The 16585-nt window shown below is 43.6% G+C and overlaps 1 protein-coding gene across 2 annotated transcripts in view; it reads right to left on the reverse strand.

Moving 5' to 3' along the window:
• CTNNA1 (catenin alpha 1) overlaps positions 1–16585 on the reverse strand; it is a 122800-nt gene continuing 106215 nt past the window's right edge. For both annotated transcript variants that reach the window (XM_055811816.1, XM_027779697.2), the window contains 6 exons: positions 15874–16025; positions 12927–13037; positions 11246–11427; positions 10386–10491; positions 3734–3868; positions 1–1203 (listed from right to left, as the gene is read on the reverse strand). In XM_055811816.1, the coding sequence (XP_055667791.1) occupies positions 916–1203; positions 3734–3868; positions 10386–10491; positions 11246–11427; positions 12927–13037; positions 15874–16025 (974 nt within the window). In that variant the 3' untranslated portion in view covers positions 1–915. The remainder of the gene's footprint in view (positions 1204–3733; positions 3869–10385; positions 10492–11245; positions 11428–12926; positions 13038–15873; positions 16026–16585) is intronic.

The following is a 16585-nucleotide window of genomic DNA, read 5'->3' on the forward strand; positions in this document are numbered from 1 at the left end:
TGGTAAAAGCAACTTTATTAGTGTCCCGCAGCAAAATACATTAGTAATTTGTAACCAGGCATTAAAATTCCCGTCCGGTGTCATACAGAAGTAATCAGCCGCCTCCATGATTGTATGTTTTACTGGATTTACTCTGGGTGCTCCCCCAGCAGAGATGCGTGTGAAACTCCCCCCTCCCGCGAAAAGGCCGGTGGCAAAGCCACCTGTGGGTGCTGGTACGCCGGGCACCCGTGGGAATGAGCCGTCAGGCACACAGCTCTAGCACAGCCCAGGAAAAGCAGCATCACGTAACCAATAAGCGCATCAACAAACACTCCCCCTCCCTCCGTGACCCCCAGCAAAACCCAGCCCAGGCAAGGCTATACAGTTTTTCCAGATATTTTCCAGCTGTGGTCACACAGCTTGCTGCATTTTCACATCCTTTGAGCATACAGAGCTTGTTCCCTCTCCGCCCCAACAGCAGGAATACACTAATCCATACAATACTTTAATTAATTTTTTTTTTGAGTAAAACAATCTAGTTTTCCTCTCTTGATCACCATGAAAAACTGCAGTCTCTGCATAGCATGATTCAACTATTAGTGTTAACCGTTAGTGTTACTGTAAAATCCTCTTTGGTTATAGAATATTTTATTTAAAGCAAGATTATACAAAACAATTTTCAGCTAGAAATACATCCCTGAAATCTAAAAGCAATCTAAATTAACACACTTCCGCAGGCTGAAGCTATATTGATAGGATGTATAAATTTGAGTATTTCCCCATGTAATCTAAACAAAGTTATCAAAATTATATTAAGTAAATACATTTTGAGGAATAGTACACTTTTGAAAAATCCTTAGAATATTAGAAGTAGAGTTCTGGAAGTAGCAGTAGTGGGCTAGAGAAAAAAATAACCAAGGCAAAGACCTCTCTTTAAATACTCTCCATTGCCTTGAATTCACTGAGAGCCTGCACCGGGTTAACGTGTTTCTTCTGGGACGCCCGCTTGATTTTAGTTTGGGTTTCATCTTGCTTCTCCCTCTTGACCAGGGGTTTCTTCTCTGGAGCCTTCATCTTCCAAGAGACGGCGGGCAGATTGAGCGAAGCCATCCCCTGGGACTTCTGGTACTTGGTTGATGCCACGTAGGAAGCCTTCACGGTTTGCACCACCGCATTCATCAGGTTCTTGGCTGCTTGGATAAGAGACATGGCACTGTCCACCTGCCAAACGGTAACGTGTATGCGTTACACGCCGTAAAACCCACACAAATACAGTATTCCACAAAAATGACAGTCTTGGGGCGTAAAAGCACTCAAAATTTGATTTTTCTGGGGTTTCTTTTGAAATCTGAGGTTCCAAATTTGAGGTGGTATTTTTCTTTGGGCATGAAGGAGTAAAAACCTGGCTTGTGCCATCAAAACTAAAAGCGCGAGGTTTGCCCGTGATCTCTGCCTTTTCCATATTAATGACAACTGAAAAGATTTGTATTCTGCTGTTTGCTTTTGTGACTAGGCTTTAACAGTAGCTTATTCTCTAATGAAATCAATAAAGCCGTAGTAATATCTTAATCACTGATAATAAATATTTAAATCGCCCTAGAATATTAAGTTGTATTGGAAAGGAAGGAACGCGACTGCATCTTCAGACAGGCCTGGAGCCCTTTCCCAGGTGGTTCTTGATTTACAAGAGCATTAAAATGAGGGGAAAAAATGCCTTTGCTGAAGCTTTAGCACACGGCAGAGATGAAGAGCCACAAACAGGGCAGGGTGGAAGAGAGAGGGGATGACCACTGAGGTCACCTCAGCTGGGACCCCACTTCTCCGGGTGCCAGTGCCCTGCTCCCAGGGGGACCTCCGGCTGGTGGACGCCAAATGGTCTGGGGCAGGGTTTTGGTCTGGGGCAGGGTTTCAGCACCTCTGCTCGGCTTACACAAGAGCGCAGCTGCCTCTGCACACTTAAATTCCCGCATTGCAAACATTACAGGAAGGTTTTGGGGAAAACTTGAGGCCGTGGCTTGCCTAGCAGCTCAAGCTGAGCCAGCCAAGTTGAGCAGGGGGATGGTCGCTTTTCTTACGGCACTTTTCTTACGACCTTCCTTCCCATCACACTGTGCTTCCAGCACCACAACGGCAGGTCAGATCTGTGCCCTCCAGCAAACCAGTGTCCTGCGTTCCTCACCCCAGTCGTCATGCTGGAAAGCACTTCCATTGCCTTTGACTGTTTCCATGGATTTTCACAGCAGGAAGAATTGTGTTAAATGCAATGAAAGCAAGGAGGCATTTTTCTAAATGAATTGTCAGATTTCTTAGGGTGCAAGCTCTTACTGCCTTGATTATAGCTCTGCTGCCACAAAATTTCTCTGGTGTACGGATGGGGAACACCGAGAAGAATTTTACTTTTAGACAGGTTAAGTCCCTGGCCTGGCAGAGGTCTTCATTTGATAATCTGATAGAAGTTTAACACTGCTGCCGGCAATATTTAGCCCCAGTGGACAGACTCGTGAACAGATAAAACCAGGAGACTAGACTACAGATGCCAGCCTGTTCATATAACTAATTTATGGCAGAAGGGTATGTAAATTCTGAAGACAGCGAACAACTGCAGTAAAACCCTGGAGTACATATTATGGCATAATGACACATCTACTCCTTTGACAGCACGATGCCTTCAGCCTGCCAGCTAACAGGACGCCAGGCATGCAGCAGAGAAGCACAGCAATGTGTTTCATTATATCCCATCACTCGGCTCCACTGTGCTGGAAATCCGAGCCTGTGGGACGGGCAGCAGCAGGAGGTGCAGCGGCGAAGCCCACCTCCCCTGCGAAGGCCCACCACCACCACTGCTTTTGCAGCAGGTTGCTGCAGACCTCCCTCAGCTACTACTGGCCTGAAGCACTTCTACAATTCCAGCTTGTCTGCAGAGGAAAAAGATGTCCTAATACGTTTAAGTACTTGAAATATCTAAATGGCAGAGGATGGGAAGTTTTTTTTCCATTTGCTTTTAAGGATTCAGAGAGCAATACTGGACTATCAGCCACTTCCATCCCTTCTTCAAACCTGCTACCTCAGTCATGACATAGATGGGCAAAAGTACCAGTGATCAAGCATACCTGTGCCCAAAGAAATTAAAAATTTAGCTACACTTCCCTCCCTGCAAATCTGTCAGACAGATTCCTCTTGGGAGGAAGCATTTCATGAACTACAGTGAAAAAATTATTTCCTAAGTAATGGCTAGAATAAGGAAGCAGGCTGGCTGGCCTACGGCAGCTTTCAGCTGTCATCAACCAGAGCAGCCGCTAAACCCCTGCGCTCTCCAGGGCACAGCCATTCTGGAACACCGACATCTCCGGAGCATCGCAGGATCCCAGCGTGTTCCAAGGCTGTGCAGAGACACGCGGTAGGTTTAGCTATGCTGCTTAAAGTGCTTTAACCTCACCAAAAGTGAAAATCAGTCTGGAAAAAACAGTAGGTTGCACAAAGGTAAAGTGAATCTGCCTAAACCCACTAGTGAGTAAGGAAAAGTGAAGTCTGTGTTCTCCCCCTTTCAAACAGTAAGCGTTTCCTCCAAGAACAACGTGGCAGCACAGGCAGCATTATAAACTCTGCATACATTAAAACTTTGACTGAATGCTCTGAAATTCTCTTGTCTATATTCTATACAAATGTTTAGTGTAAAAAAGCTTAGCTTGGAATAATTGTTACCCCTGGAAGAAAAACTGCACGAACTGGACATGTCGTAGCTCAAACCTACCCCAGACACAACCAGCTCCCCTCCGAGGTTTTGAACTTCAGCCTTCACTTTGCTGCAGATATTCAGCTGGTGGCAATACAGCGCGATGCGCTGCAGGTAGGCCAGGAGGTCCTGCTTGCACGCAGAATCGGGACACTGGAAAAACAAAGGTGAAGTTTTACCTTGCCATCAGGAAAACCGGAACAGAAAACATTTAGGGAGAAACCAGACAACTCCATTCTCTAATAGTGAATATGCTCCAGAGATCATTCCCCTTTCTGGTGAGCTTTGGTCTTCTAAAGACAACTGAGCAATCCATGGGCATCACTAAATACATATAAAAAACCAGAAGCAATAAACACAGGCTATCAGAACACAGGGGCAGCTGCTGGACAAAATCACTGGGGCTCCTTTTAGCTGCACGGCTGTCCTTGAGCTCCCTGTGAGGAAGAGGAAGAGGAGGAGGAGGACGACAGCTACCTAACTTTTCCAGAGCAGGTGTGTTAACTATAGAAGGTCCTTCCTCCACATGGTACAGGACACGGCAGCAATGAATTTACATCCAAGATCTCAGGTTGGAACTAGCAGATGTTAGCAAATCCAGCCTCAATTCTCAGTCTTAAGCTAGGAAGTGATAAACCCAACAGTTAGTCAATTATATCCAGCAAAGTAGGTATTTTCCTGACTTCTGCTCCCATCTCTTAGCAGTGTGGAAACTAGATTCCTCACCAGGCATGAAATAAAATTTTTAAGTGCTTGCTGAGGCACTCATCCGTAAGATAAAAGTAACTTTTTCAGCTTTGCAATTGAAAGACTACGTAGGTACCAGAGACTGCAGTGCAGTTCAGAAAGCTGTTTTCTCGGACAGAAACGAAGGGCCATCCCTTGCTTTGCAGAGCCAAGTGGTGAGATGATTAATGAGCCAGCCTCACACTGGATTTCAAAACAAGAGGAGCCCTGCTGAGGGGCAGCCACAGTCCAAACGGGATCCGCAAGCATAAGACAAAAAGGCTATGGGAAGCCTTTTACTACCCATGCCAGTCCTGCAGCATCTTTAGAAATGGCAGTGAGCACGGTGGCCAGCGTTGCTTCTCCCAAGACTAACAGGCCATCTCAGATCTACTGGCACGCTTGGCTGTGTGAGGGCTAGTGAATAAAGCAGCTGGCACGCACTGCCCCCACGAACACTCTGCCCACCAGACTCTCACGCTGCTGCTGAATAAACCCAAGGGCATGCGTGGCACGCTCCTGCCCTGTGCGTGCAGCACCAGCGGGGCACCTACAGCTGCCTGCACCCCAGCGCGGGGCAATACACAACTCACGACTGGGTAAATACTCAGGCGGGCCCGGACCTGCAGACACTGCTGGCGGTGCTGCAAGCAGTGCCCAAGACGACGGATTTTTCAACCAGTCTGGGTATTTTCATGATGGCAGAAGCCAGTGCAATAGGGACGCAGGGGATATGACAGCCCAGCAGGCCATGGCTTGGTGCCCGCCGGTGAGGACACCATGCTGACGGGTGTACCTTTCCGACCAAAGCGGGAAGTTTAGAGCAGGGTGTTACGTTACAGAACACCTATGTCTTCAATGTCCGTGTGCTTTACATTGCATTGTGTCAAACACACTCGCATAAACCCTGGCCTGAGCCCCAGAGCAAGCATGACCAGCTGTACCGCACTGCGCGCTCCCGTGCGATCTCCTCCTCCGAAATGGCCACTTTGTGCATTATCTTCCCCCTGAGCATTCCCAGGCCTCCTGGGCAAAACCAGCATCAGACTGACAATGATTCTTAAGTTTTCTGCTCTAAGGCAGGCAGCACTGTACTCAGCATTATTTCACCTCTTAGCACAGTACCGGCAGGTCAGGAATCCAACCGGCATTGACCAGGGACAGAGCTGAAGGCAGACCCTGCAGTGGTCACCATCCTTCCTAGACACCTGCACCCCATCCAGAAACTCATAAATCTCCAGCATCCAGGGTCTCGGCACACAATTCCTGGTCATTACATGCAGGCTTTCCAGCCCCCCCTAGGCACACACACTCATACAAGATCTAAATGCTTTTCCCTGGCCCCCCAGCCCAGCTTGAAGGCAAGCAGGGCACACCACCCTCCGCTTTTCCCCGCCAGGCAGCGTGTTAGTGGCTGTGGTTAGTGTCCACCCAGCTGCTCATCCTGGAGAAGCCTCCAGACAAGCACCAAAACCCCAAAGAAGCCATGAGTGGCCACAATGATTCACCAGCGTTAGACATGAGAAGGAGAGAAGAGCCTTGCTCTAAGCAGCATTTGCTTCTCTTCGCCCAGCACCTGCTTGCTCTTTTGACCGACCAGATTCAGAGATCTACAGTCTGCAAGAGCTCTTCTCCACACACCCCTGTTCACAGCAAAATCCCATTTCATCTAGTACCCTCACTCTGTACAAGGGACCATCAAATGAAAATTCACAATGGTATGACTGGAAGAATAATCTCAAACGTGGCACCATTTTACTATTTTGTGCTTCACTCAAGCTCAGGTTTCTTGCTTACAGCAACACAGCCTCTCCTCTCCTTTCAGGGCAAAGTCAAAATCCCCTCCTGGGTGTCAGCAGCAGAGTCTGAGCCCCAACTCTCACTGCAGATCTTCTCTCCTTAGCTGCAAGATGGAAGCAAGAACCGAATTCTCCCTTATATAAAAGGCACAAAAGGAGACTTCACCAGAACAGATCGCTGCCTCGCACAAGCAGCGGTGTGCAAACCGGAGGTCACATTTACATGGAGCATTTGCTTCCCACAACAGTAACTGATCTGCCATGACAGACATTCAGCTCTGAAAGGGTGGTGAGCGCAGCTACTAAATACATTTGTTTTTTCCAGGGCCAGAACAAGTGGGTTTTCTAAGCCAACGGGGCATTTCAGTACAGCAGAGAGAAAACAGCTGTACTATATGTTGCGTATAGAGATGCCTCTGTATGGCAGGCTGCTGAGCTGTGAGCGAAGGCAGCACATGCACGTACACACAATGCACCACAACAGGAATTTTGGCAAGCTGGGACAAACACATCAGGATGTGTAGCACAGGCGGCGGAGATCTGGATGGCTTTATGGGCATCTGACCCAGTGTGGCCATAAACTAACAGAAATCACCTTCTTAGTCCCAAGGAAAGTAATGAAACACCTGAAGTATCTGCAACTCTTACGCAGGCACGTTGCTTCCATCAGTAAAGTGAAAACTGTGAATAATGAAGCAGCAAAGCTTGCAGGTTAATTTTTCAAGCTAATCAATATTAGTCAGCAGCACAAGATGTTTTAGAGAAAGTCCACAAATAGCATCGGCCAAAGAGCTAATGAAAAGCTGAAATTACTGTTTTGGAAAATGCTCTCCATCTCCCAAACAGCTCATCTAACAAAGCAAACGAGCAGCACAGAGGCAGATTGAATTGAATGTTGACAAATGCACAATACAGCACGTCAGAAGGACCGCTAAACAATTCAAGGTACTTTATGGGTTGTGAGTTTATGGAAACCATTTAAGGAAAGACACTCTGAAGGAAAGAAGCTGCCGCATGTTTACCAATGGCTGAAGAAGGCAGCAAAACGTTAGTGGGGGAAGGAGTGGAACAGGAAACATTATTTGGTTAAATATATCAATATGATGTGAGTTGGAAAACCACATCCTATACTGTGTATGCTATTTCTATAAGCAGAATAGGGAATTAAGTTCAAAGACAGATGATGTTTAAATAGAGATAAAACACAAGATAAAAAAGAACAGCAACAAAAGGCACTGCAGATGCCTCTATAAGCCCTGTCCTTTCCTACACGGGAACACTCAGGTAAAAACAAAAAAACCCAAAAGGCAACAATTTCAACACTGATTAAGAAAGATTACATTATTGTATTAACCTACAACAGCCACAAAAACACCCATCTGCAGAGCTAGCTGGGGAGGATTCCACAATGCAGTCACAGCAGATAGCTGCTCTGCAGAGAGAAACAAATGGGTGTTGGGGGACACCCCACCTCCCCAACCCCCCCAAAATGAGATGCTGCCACAGCCTCACTGGTGGTTGTTGGCTAAAGCTAAGCTGGGTGCTCCAAGTCAAATCCAGGATCCATCCAGGACAGAGCAAACACACATGCACATTCACTTCCTACCACCCCAGCTGAGCCTGTGGAGCAGCAGAATCACCTTTTTCTCCCTTTTTGCAAAGAAAAGGGGCAGGGGAAAACAGAAGAGCTCTCCTGCAGCGTGTGCTGATTAAGACAAGCACACAGCCCCCCTCCCCACCTGTCTAGTAGGTGTAAGCAAGCAACCAGAGACTTCTCTTCCTCCCGCTGTATCTCCAGTTTAGGGTATGAACACTGTTGTAACAAGAATTCACAATCAAGTGCCCCCACCAGCCCTATGTAACAGCTGGGCTCGGCGCTGTGTGGTTAGAGAAGCTGCAAGCAGGCATTCAGGTGAAGCAGTTACCGCGGCAGGACGGGTGGGTGGCAATGCGTGCCAGCAGCTCTTACCCAGGACAGCCACCAGCCCGTGCCTGGAGCACATCCCTGGACCAACCTCCGCAGCGGTGACTGTCTCGACAGCAAGAGGCTGCTGGAGCATCTCCATGGCAAACAGCGCAACCCCTAAGCTTGCCCCCGGCTCCTTTCGATTTAATGATCAGACACTGATACAACCTCTACCTCCCAACACCATCAAAGAAAAAAAGCAACAGAATTTTTCTTTTGCTTTGTAAGTACTTCAACACTGAAAAAAAAATAACGTGGAGAATCAGAATCTTGTTGCAAACAACTTTCATTTTTGTCGTGCTCACAACTGCTTCGTATTCATTCCCCCATCGAAAACAAGCAGAATGCCGCTCTGAGCGAAAGATGGAACACCTTTGGGAAAATCTGCTGGCTGATGGCTAGACACTTTTCAACAGACGTGAAATACCTTGGATAATAGCTTTTATAGTTTCAAAGGAAATGTGCTGTAAAACTGCCTGATGGCAGGAGTTAGGAGTTCCTGACACACTAACACAGGGGGTCATGATTCACCCGGTGTCACATGGCAAACAGGACATAAAACCCATCCATTTGTTAAAAGCCCGTATTAGGCACAGGAAGGCATTAGTGCTCCGCTGAAATGGTTGCATTGTATGTCCTCTGTAACTGTCAGGTAGTTCTACATTAACAAGTTTCTAAAGAGTATGTAAGCATATCTAATGAAATATGCAAGCTGAAAGTATTAGCAGAGTATGGAGTCGGGAAAAAAAGCTATATTCTTGTCAAAATGACTAACTGTACAGTCCTGCTCATATTTATCTTCAAACATGTGCTTAATCTTTTACATTTTTAAGGACATTACTTCTACTAAAAGGAGCCATTTAGTTTTCTTCTACATTTTGAAATACCTTGGTGCAGAAAACCATATATTGAGGTTGCATAAAACAAGTGAATTAAAAAAAAAAAAAAAAAAAAAAGCATTGTAAACCTTCAGTCCAAGATCCCCCGAGATCTATAACACAAACTGCTCCTTGCTTCATTTACCTACAGCAGCAGCACACCTGGTTCCTCCAGAAATATGGCTGTCAAAATGCTACAGCAAGGAGACCCATTTTAAAAAACGCTTTTCAACTTCATCTCCCCATTGATCATTTCTCACTGCATCATTAATAAATTAGGGTGAAGACAACATCCTCTGGATGCAACATTTAAAGAGAGACCTGCATTACAAAGATTTACTTCCAAAGTGACACCGTTTTATTTAAAACCTTGCATTATGAATTTAGATTCAGAGGACTTACAAGCAAGTGACAGCTGTACAAAATCAAGTTTAGTCCATGATCTCAGACTTAACCTACCTGCATTTCAGGGTCTCTCTGGAAGGCAGAATATTATTACTAATGCTGATGTTTCCCTGCAATTTGGGTGTGGACCGAGACCAAAGGCTTTTTTGCTTGGCCCAACCCAGTTTCTGAAGCGGCTCAGGACAGGCAGATGCATTGCATAAAACCCGTGAGCTGCCCATACTTGTTCAATCCTAGAAGAATTCTTTTCAAAAACTTTTGGACATATAGCACAACAACATTTAAAACAGCCTGGGACAACACTGCAAAAAATCGGGTCACTATGTGCCTTGCTCAAAGTCTTCATCAGCTCTGACCAGACAACAAAAAAAAAAACCCAACAGAGTTTGTCTATGGGGCATTTGAAAATTGTTAATAATAAAAAGCTGCCTCAAAAATAATATTAAAGGTTATACAATAGGCCATATGCAATAATTATGGTGTTGCCTGCACAGCCTCATCGTTGCTTTGGAAAGCACTGGGCATATTCTGAGCGTGACAGAAGTGACACGAATTCAGTTTCAGTCCTGTTCTGTCAGAGAAACTGGCCTAGATACTACGTGACATGAAGCAGTGTTGGCATATTGCTACCTTAAAATGGTAGGTGCTTGACTGAAGCCAAGGAGCTGCTAATGCTACTGCTGGGCGTATTCAGCTGCTTACACCGCTCAGGGTGGCAGGAGAGCAGCTAGAAAGAAAAGGGTAGAATTTCCCAGCAGCAGATCTGGAAAATCAGTTAAAACCCCCTGAAACCTCAAAACTAAACACATTTTCTTCTGTTCATCATGTCTGCAGTACTAAAAGATCCCCTATTGCTCATTTGTGCTGGAGGCTTATGAAAATGAATTGTGACTTACGTGGTCAGCAATAGTCCGTCCCAGCTTGTCCATCCTTGACCCAGCCTCTGCAATCTTCTTGGCTGCACTAATCACATCTGACGTATTTTTCAGTGGACCTTTACCTCTGCAAAACAGAACCATTTACCTTCTAGCACCAGAAAACCAGAAAAGCGAACTATATATTGCTTTTCTCATTCTGTTCCATACAGTACTGGAAGTGATTCCTCACACAAACTGCACGAATAAGGTCGCACAGAAATAGGCAGGTGCAGCCATTACAGCACCTTCCTTTTCAAGAGAGTTTCACCCTTCCAGCCCCTCCCCATATTTAGAATAAATCTAGGCATAAAAAAATCTTAAATTTTACTGGTTTTAGCAATCTAATGATAAGAGATAACGTTTTACAAGACAGATTTGCAATTTTCATGGAATGCAACATCAAGTTTAAAAAATAGTGTTATATAAAATCCGGTAAATGAATTTCAAAAGGCATCAAAACCCCTCTCCTTCTTTTGCAAATAAGTGCGCTAGGAACTATTTCTGCAGTATAGCAATATCGAGAAGCCCATAGAATTTAATGTTGTAAAGAGCTGAGCAAATATAGATATATATATTCCTTGGGACAAGAATCACTCTTAAGAAAGAAAGAAGGAAAGACAGGCAATAACTGCTGTGATCAATTTAAACGGTTATTACCATCCAGTCACTGCATAGTAATGCATCTCCCAAGTTAATACACAGGCTTTAATAGGGTAACATTTAAAGGAAATTATAAGAAGTAAGACTCTTAAGAGTACTTGCAAAACGTTTCATTGAAAGATCAGCATCCCAGTCAGTTCTGAGAGAAGGTGTTGTGTGCTCAAATTATAAAGACTCACCTGGTGAAGTCTGTCATTTCCATCATAATCATACACATTTGTTTTGCCAGAACAATTATATCATTACCGCTGTCATCCCATTTTGATACTTCAGCATCCAATTTACTCTTTTCTTCCTGGAAGCTTGCAACTTGCTCAGCAATCTTAGCTTTTTGCTCTTGAGGGAGCTGAGCCATGATAGCCTGAAAGAGAGAGTTTTTTGCACATCGCCTTATGCCACCACTTGTAGAAGGCTTTTTGGAACATTTCACTAATAACCAATTTAAGTCACGTAGATGGGGATAAAACTTTAATAGCAATCCTCTACCCAGAGGCTTTACAGAACCATTTCCTTCCATTCTGAATCAAAGTTTATGCTCTTTCTTAAGAAACAGTTCGCAGAAAGACAAATCGACACCTGAAATTCAGGCATTTGCATGATAAAACTGTTAAGAATCCAAACAAGTTTGCCACATATTACCCTCCCTCAAAGAAAAACTGCATGGGTGGGTGTGTGGGGGATTGACTTTTCTATAAAATTTAAGGGTTTTGAAAGGAACTTCCACTTGGTTATCTTTCAGTGTTGCAATGCACAGAATAAATATTATGAGTCTCTTTCCTGTAAAAAGGTAGATGTACTATTTTGAAACATGCATATTGAGGAAAAAGTGAAAATAAAAAGCATGTGCTTACTCCTGAATAAAATCTATTAGACTAGGTTTACAGCCTGGATGAGACTTAATGCCCTTGCCTTCATAAATAGTGGGAGCATTCATGTCTCCAGGAGCAGGTGAAAAGGAGCTTCAGTACAGAAAAGGCTCTGGCAGCAGCTGTGCTAAAAGGTAAATTAGAAATGTCTGCATTTAAATAAAAGGAGGGAGAGGGATACAAGAAGAGAGAGTGCTTGTACAAGGAAGGAAAGCATATAAAATACTCTCAGTTAGTATAATTCCAAACCAATGTGGCAGGAGTTTGATAAATCAGGCCTAGCTACTCCTTGCTTAGTTTCAGGCTAGAAGAGCCTTTACAAAAAGTCTTCCATGGCACTTTCCCAAGGGTGTAAATTGTTATTGATCCAGAAGGGGACATGTCAAATAAAAACAACAGGTAAGGCCTGGTTTTCCTTCAATGTACTGATTTTAAGTTTTCACCTATTAATGATTATATATTGCCTATCAATGCTTTCATTTTTAACAGTCATAGGAAATGCGGTTAGTCTAAATGAATTCATTTTTGAGCTCCTCTCAACATTGTCTTGATAAATGCTCAGCGGCCAAACACACTCACCAACACATGCGGGAGAAAACACTCCTGCCCACAAACTCAGTATTTGCCTGTTGAAAATCACATTAGGACAACAGAATGATTTGCTGTGTATCTCCCTGCAGAAGCTCACCAAATAAATGGCATTGCCTACCACATCTGCCATGTCGAAGTATAAAGTAGTTTATTGGTATTAAAAGCGTTTTGATCTTTCTGAACATCCAAACCCAAACGCAGGCGCCTCTCACGTCCGTCAGACCAACATGCTGCACTTCATTTAACCTCCTTTTCAGAAGCAGACTGGAAACGAAGAGTGCTAGTTTTCTGATCCAGCATTTTCACCACCACCCCAAAAATATTCAACCTGGATTTTCAAAGCAAGTTGAACTGTTTCTTGAAGGCAGGTCACAGTTTTATAACACTTAGATTTCTTCCTTACCCTTGCACTTTGTCCAGCGATGAGCTGATCATCTTCAGTCTGAATACTTGTTCTGCTTCGGACATCAAAATCCTCGGTCTCAAAGTCAGAATCATCCAACTCTTCAGGAGTCTGAGGAAACAGTTATTCAGCCAGAGTCAAACAACAGATTTCACGGCTCTAAAAATCACCAAGAACACTGTTTTTCAAGCAGAGAGAATGGAAATCAGCGAAGGTAAAAATTATTCAATGTTTTCAACAAAAAGGCAAACAAAGGGACTGTATTCAGCGTATGAACACATGTGATTATACATGCTTGAGTGCTCATGTTAAACACCATAGGGATCACCAAAATTACATACCAGTAACTAAAAATCTGCGATTTGTTAGGACACTAATGCACTCAGGATTTGAAACACAGGAAAAAAAAGTTTTTGCAAAACGAACAGTATTTTTGCAACTTGGTTAAGTGTAAAAGCCTCACTCAAGATTCTGAAGCTAAAATTACACACAGCTTTAAGGCCTGGTTCAAAACCACAGACGTCTTTAGCACAATTATGAATCAAAGCATCGACTAAATTAACAACAGATAAGATATATCGAAATTTATTCTTATCCCCCAGGAAAAGCTGAAAATTTTTAGCTAGTAAGGGCCAGCTTTTATGCTGTAGGCTAAACACATCTGACCTAGTTCCTGTGTGCCTACAATTTATTTTTGCTACTGCCAGTCTATAGCTGGCAAACTTTTTATAAAGCTTATCAAGTTTAAACAGCATGTTTGTCAAAATACTACTTCTTTGCCTAGAGTGGCACTTCATAACAATTTTGCAGAGCTGGATCAACAAAGAACTTGACTGATAAATGCAATAAATCGTGATTAACAGATAAGATGCAAATAAAGTTACTGCTCTTCAGATTTCTTTGCTCCGATTTGAATTTTACAAACTTGTTTTCCAGTAGACACATCTTGTGATACAGCTAAAATAGAGATGGATATGCAAAACAGTTGCCAAAAAGCAAAGGTGAGCATGCTGACAATCAAGACCTAGGGTATTTCAGCCACCATCTTTTCTCCATGCTTTGAAGAACAGAATATATCCACAAAATCAGCATAAGGACATATACTAAGAAGTAGCTCAGTGTATCAATATTTAAAAATTAAAAAACAAAACAAAACAAAACAGCTCAGCTGCATCTTTAGAAACTGTTGATGATTCTCAAGGCCCCTTCTCTGCTCACCCATCCCAAATCTCATCCAACCTGGGGGATACAAAGTGTAATTCTGCCTTTCAACCTGTCATCAAGGGCAAAAAGTCTTCTGGGGGTGGTGCGAGATAAAGCTTTACTTCACCACAGTAAAGACAGAGTAAAATTTTCATTTTGAAAACATGGCATAAAACCGAAAGATTAGGTGTTTTGAGTGACTTTTCCTTCTGGTTCCTGTAAAGAACAAGTGTCACTGGACAAAGTTTCAAGTGACTCAGCCCGTTTACCCCAGCTGAGCTTAGCAGCATCCCCCTGCGAGCATGGTTACTCCTGCGGTCCAGTTTGAGACAGAGCCCTGGAGAAGTGGTGGCCTGGTATCGCCATTTGCATGGCTCTCTTATCCTAAATACATTCTACACCTTACAGCCCTCTGGACAACAAATACTAACATTTTAACTTTTATAGGTCACCGATGTGTCACCAGCGAGCTGCCGTTAGCTACTGGCAGCTGCAATAAAGCCGTGGCACCCTGACATCAGAGACGCGGCGCAAGGGGAAACGTCAGGATTCCTGGCATCGCCAGCTCAGCTAATTACTAACGACGTGGAATTGGCAGTCATGCCTTCATGTTCTGAATAAAAAGGACTTCAGCAGGGGGTGAATCAAATTAGTTTGTCTGCATAGCAGGAAAGCATTGATATCTTCATCTAACATTGGTTGTCTATAAATGCTGAGCTTAAGTTTGAAAAAAAATTATACAGAGAGCACATATGTGGTTGTCAGCTTTTCTTCTGATTTTCCATCTGACTCTTTGCTTTAAGCAGCAAACATGGAAGATACTATTGCAATGGTTACTATAATCACAGATATTCTGGGGCTGTATGTCCTTAATTTACTTATCACTAAAATGCATCTGCCATGGTTACCATTCTGAAAGATGAAGACAGTTTCTCTGCAAGGCATTTACATTTGAGTCAGAGGAGTACAAGGAAAAAAGAAAAAAAGGAATAAAACCTCTACATTTGTTTTTGCTGTGTCTGGCTCCTGCCCATTTTCACCATGCTAAGATTCAAGAAATATGCCCATAGGTCAGCCTCAACCAGAACTTTCTTTTCTGCAACCCTTCAATCAAATGCAGGAGCCCTTTTGCATCTTCCCTGCACACCTCCTACCAACCTAACGCTGCCTGACTTCCAAGTCACACTCACCGCACCTGAAACACGCAAGCACCGAAGAGACAAAGCCTCTGTGAACTGGTCCCTGTTTACCAAGGTTAGCCAATTAAGCAATTACACGCTCTGGGAACTACAGACTGAACTCCTCTAAACCTGTTTTTGACTAACTAGCATTAATTCTCAAAATGTACTTAATAAAGAGCCATCAGGTTTTATCTCTAAGCTCTCAAACCCTCAAAAAACATCTACAGTTATGAATCCACTCACTGTTGTTAAATCAAAGGTCACTGATTTTAGCACATTAACAAGCAAGGCATTAACATATTACAAAAGATGCGTGAAGGGTATTTAGCATTACAACTTTGGCTATCACTGATGCTCAGATCTGTTTAATGAATTTGAATCAAAATGTACTTCTGGAGTACTCCACAGAGTGATTAGCAGTTTTTAAGACTCTGAACATTAATATGAGCTAAATGAAAGTCTTACACTGCCTGCTCTCAGTAAAACTGATGCCTGTCAGTTCAATAAAGGTGGGGGAAAGCGAGCAGAAAACCAGAAAGCTCTCTGAAGTAAGTTATGCTCACCCGGATCATCAGTACGGCCTTCCTGATATCTCGTATTCCATCATACACCAGTCGCGAAGCATCGATAAATTCATTTTCATCCATTGGCTGGGCAGGGTCTGAACTCAGTGCTTCCACAGCAGCTTCTACTTGCTCAGTAAAGCGTGGCATAACTGAATTAAGAACACAAAATAACAGTCAGTCCCCACCCAATGCCACTTTCTGCTGGACACTCCTGTAAAAGATATGCGTGTGCCTGGTTGTTAACCATCGCTGGAAGCGGTGCAGCGGTTCCGTTTAAATTCAAAACACTTGTAGAAGGACAGCAGTACCATAGCTCCAGCCTTAGTCCACTTCCATTTCTGTTTACCTTGAAATGAGAAGTTGATCACACCCTTCTAGTGGACAAGGAGAAAACACCTGGGGAAGCAGTGAGAAACTATGGGATAAAATATTAAGCATTTGTTTAATGTTCCCTGCAGATGTACATATTTTTTGGAAAAAATACAATACTACCACTATGAAACTCAAGTTTAACGAGGCACTGGAAGAGGGCAGGTTGCACTGCTGTACTTCATTGACTCACTGCACCCCAGGAAGAACATGACAGAACCACTTACAATCTGTTAATTCCTTCAGTGTCACCCACGAATCTTCATTAAAGTAATTAAAGCAAAACCAACAACTAATGGTTGGCACAGGATTCAGTGAGGCAACCTTACCCTGTATGGAC

This window comes from Falco peregrinus, chromosome 8 (genome assembly GCF_023634155.1).
Source record: "Falco peregrinus isolate bFalPer1 chromosome 8, bFalPer1.pri, whole genome shotgun sequence".
NCBI classification, from domain to species: Eukaryota; Metazoa; Chordata; class Aves; order Falconiformes; family Falconidae; genus Falco; species Falco peregrinus.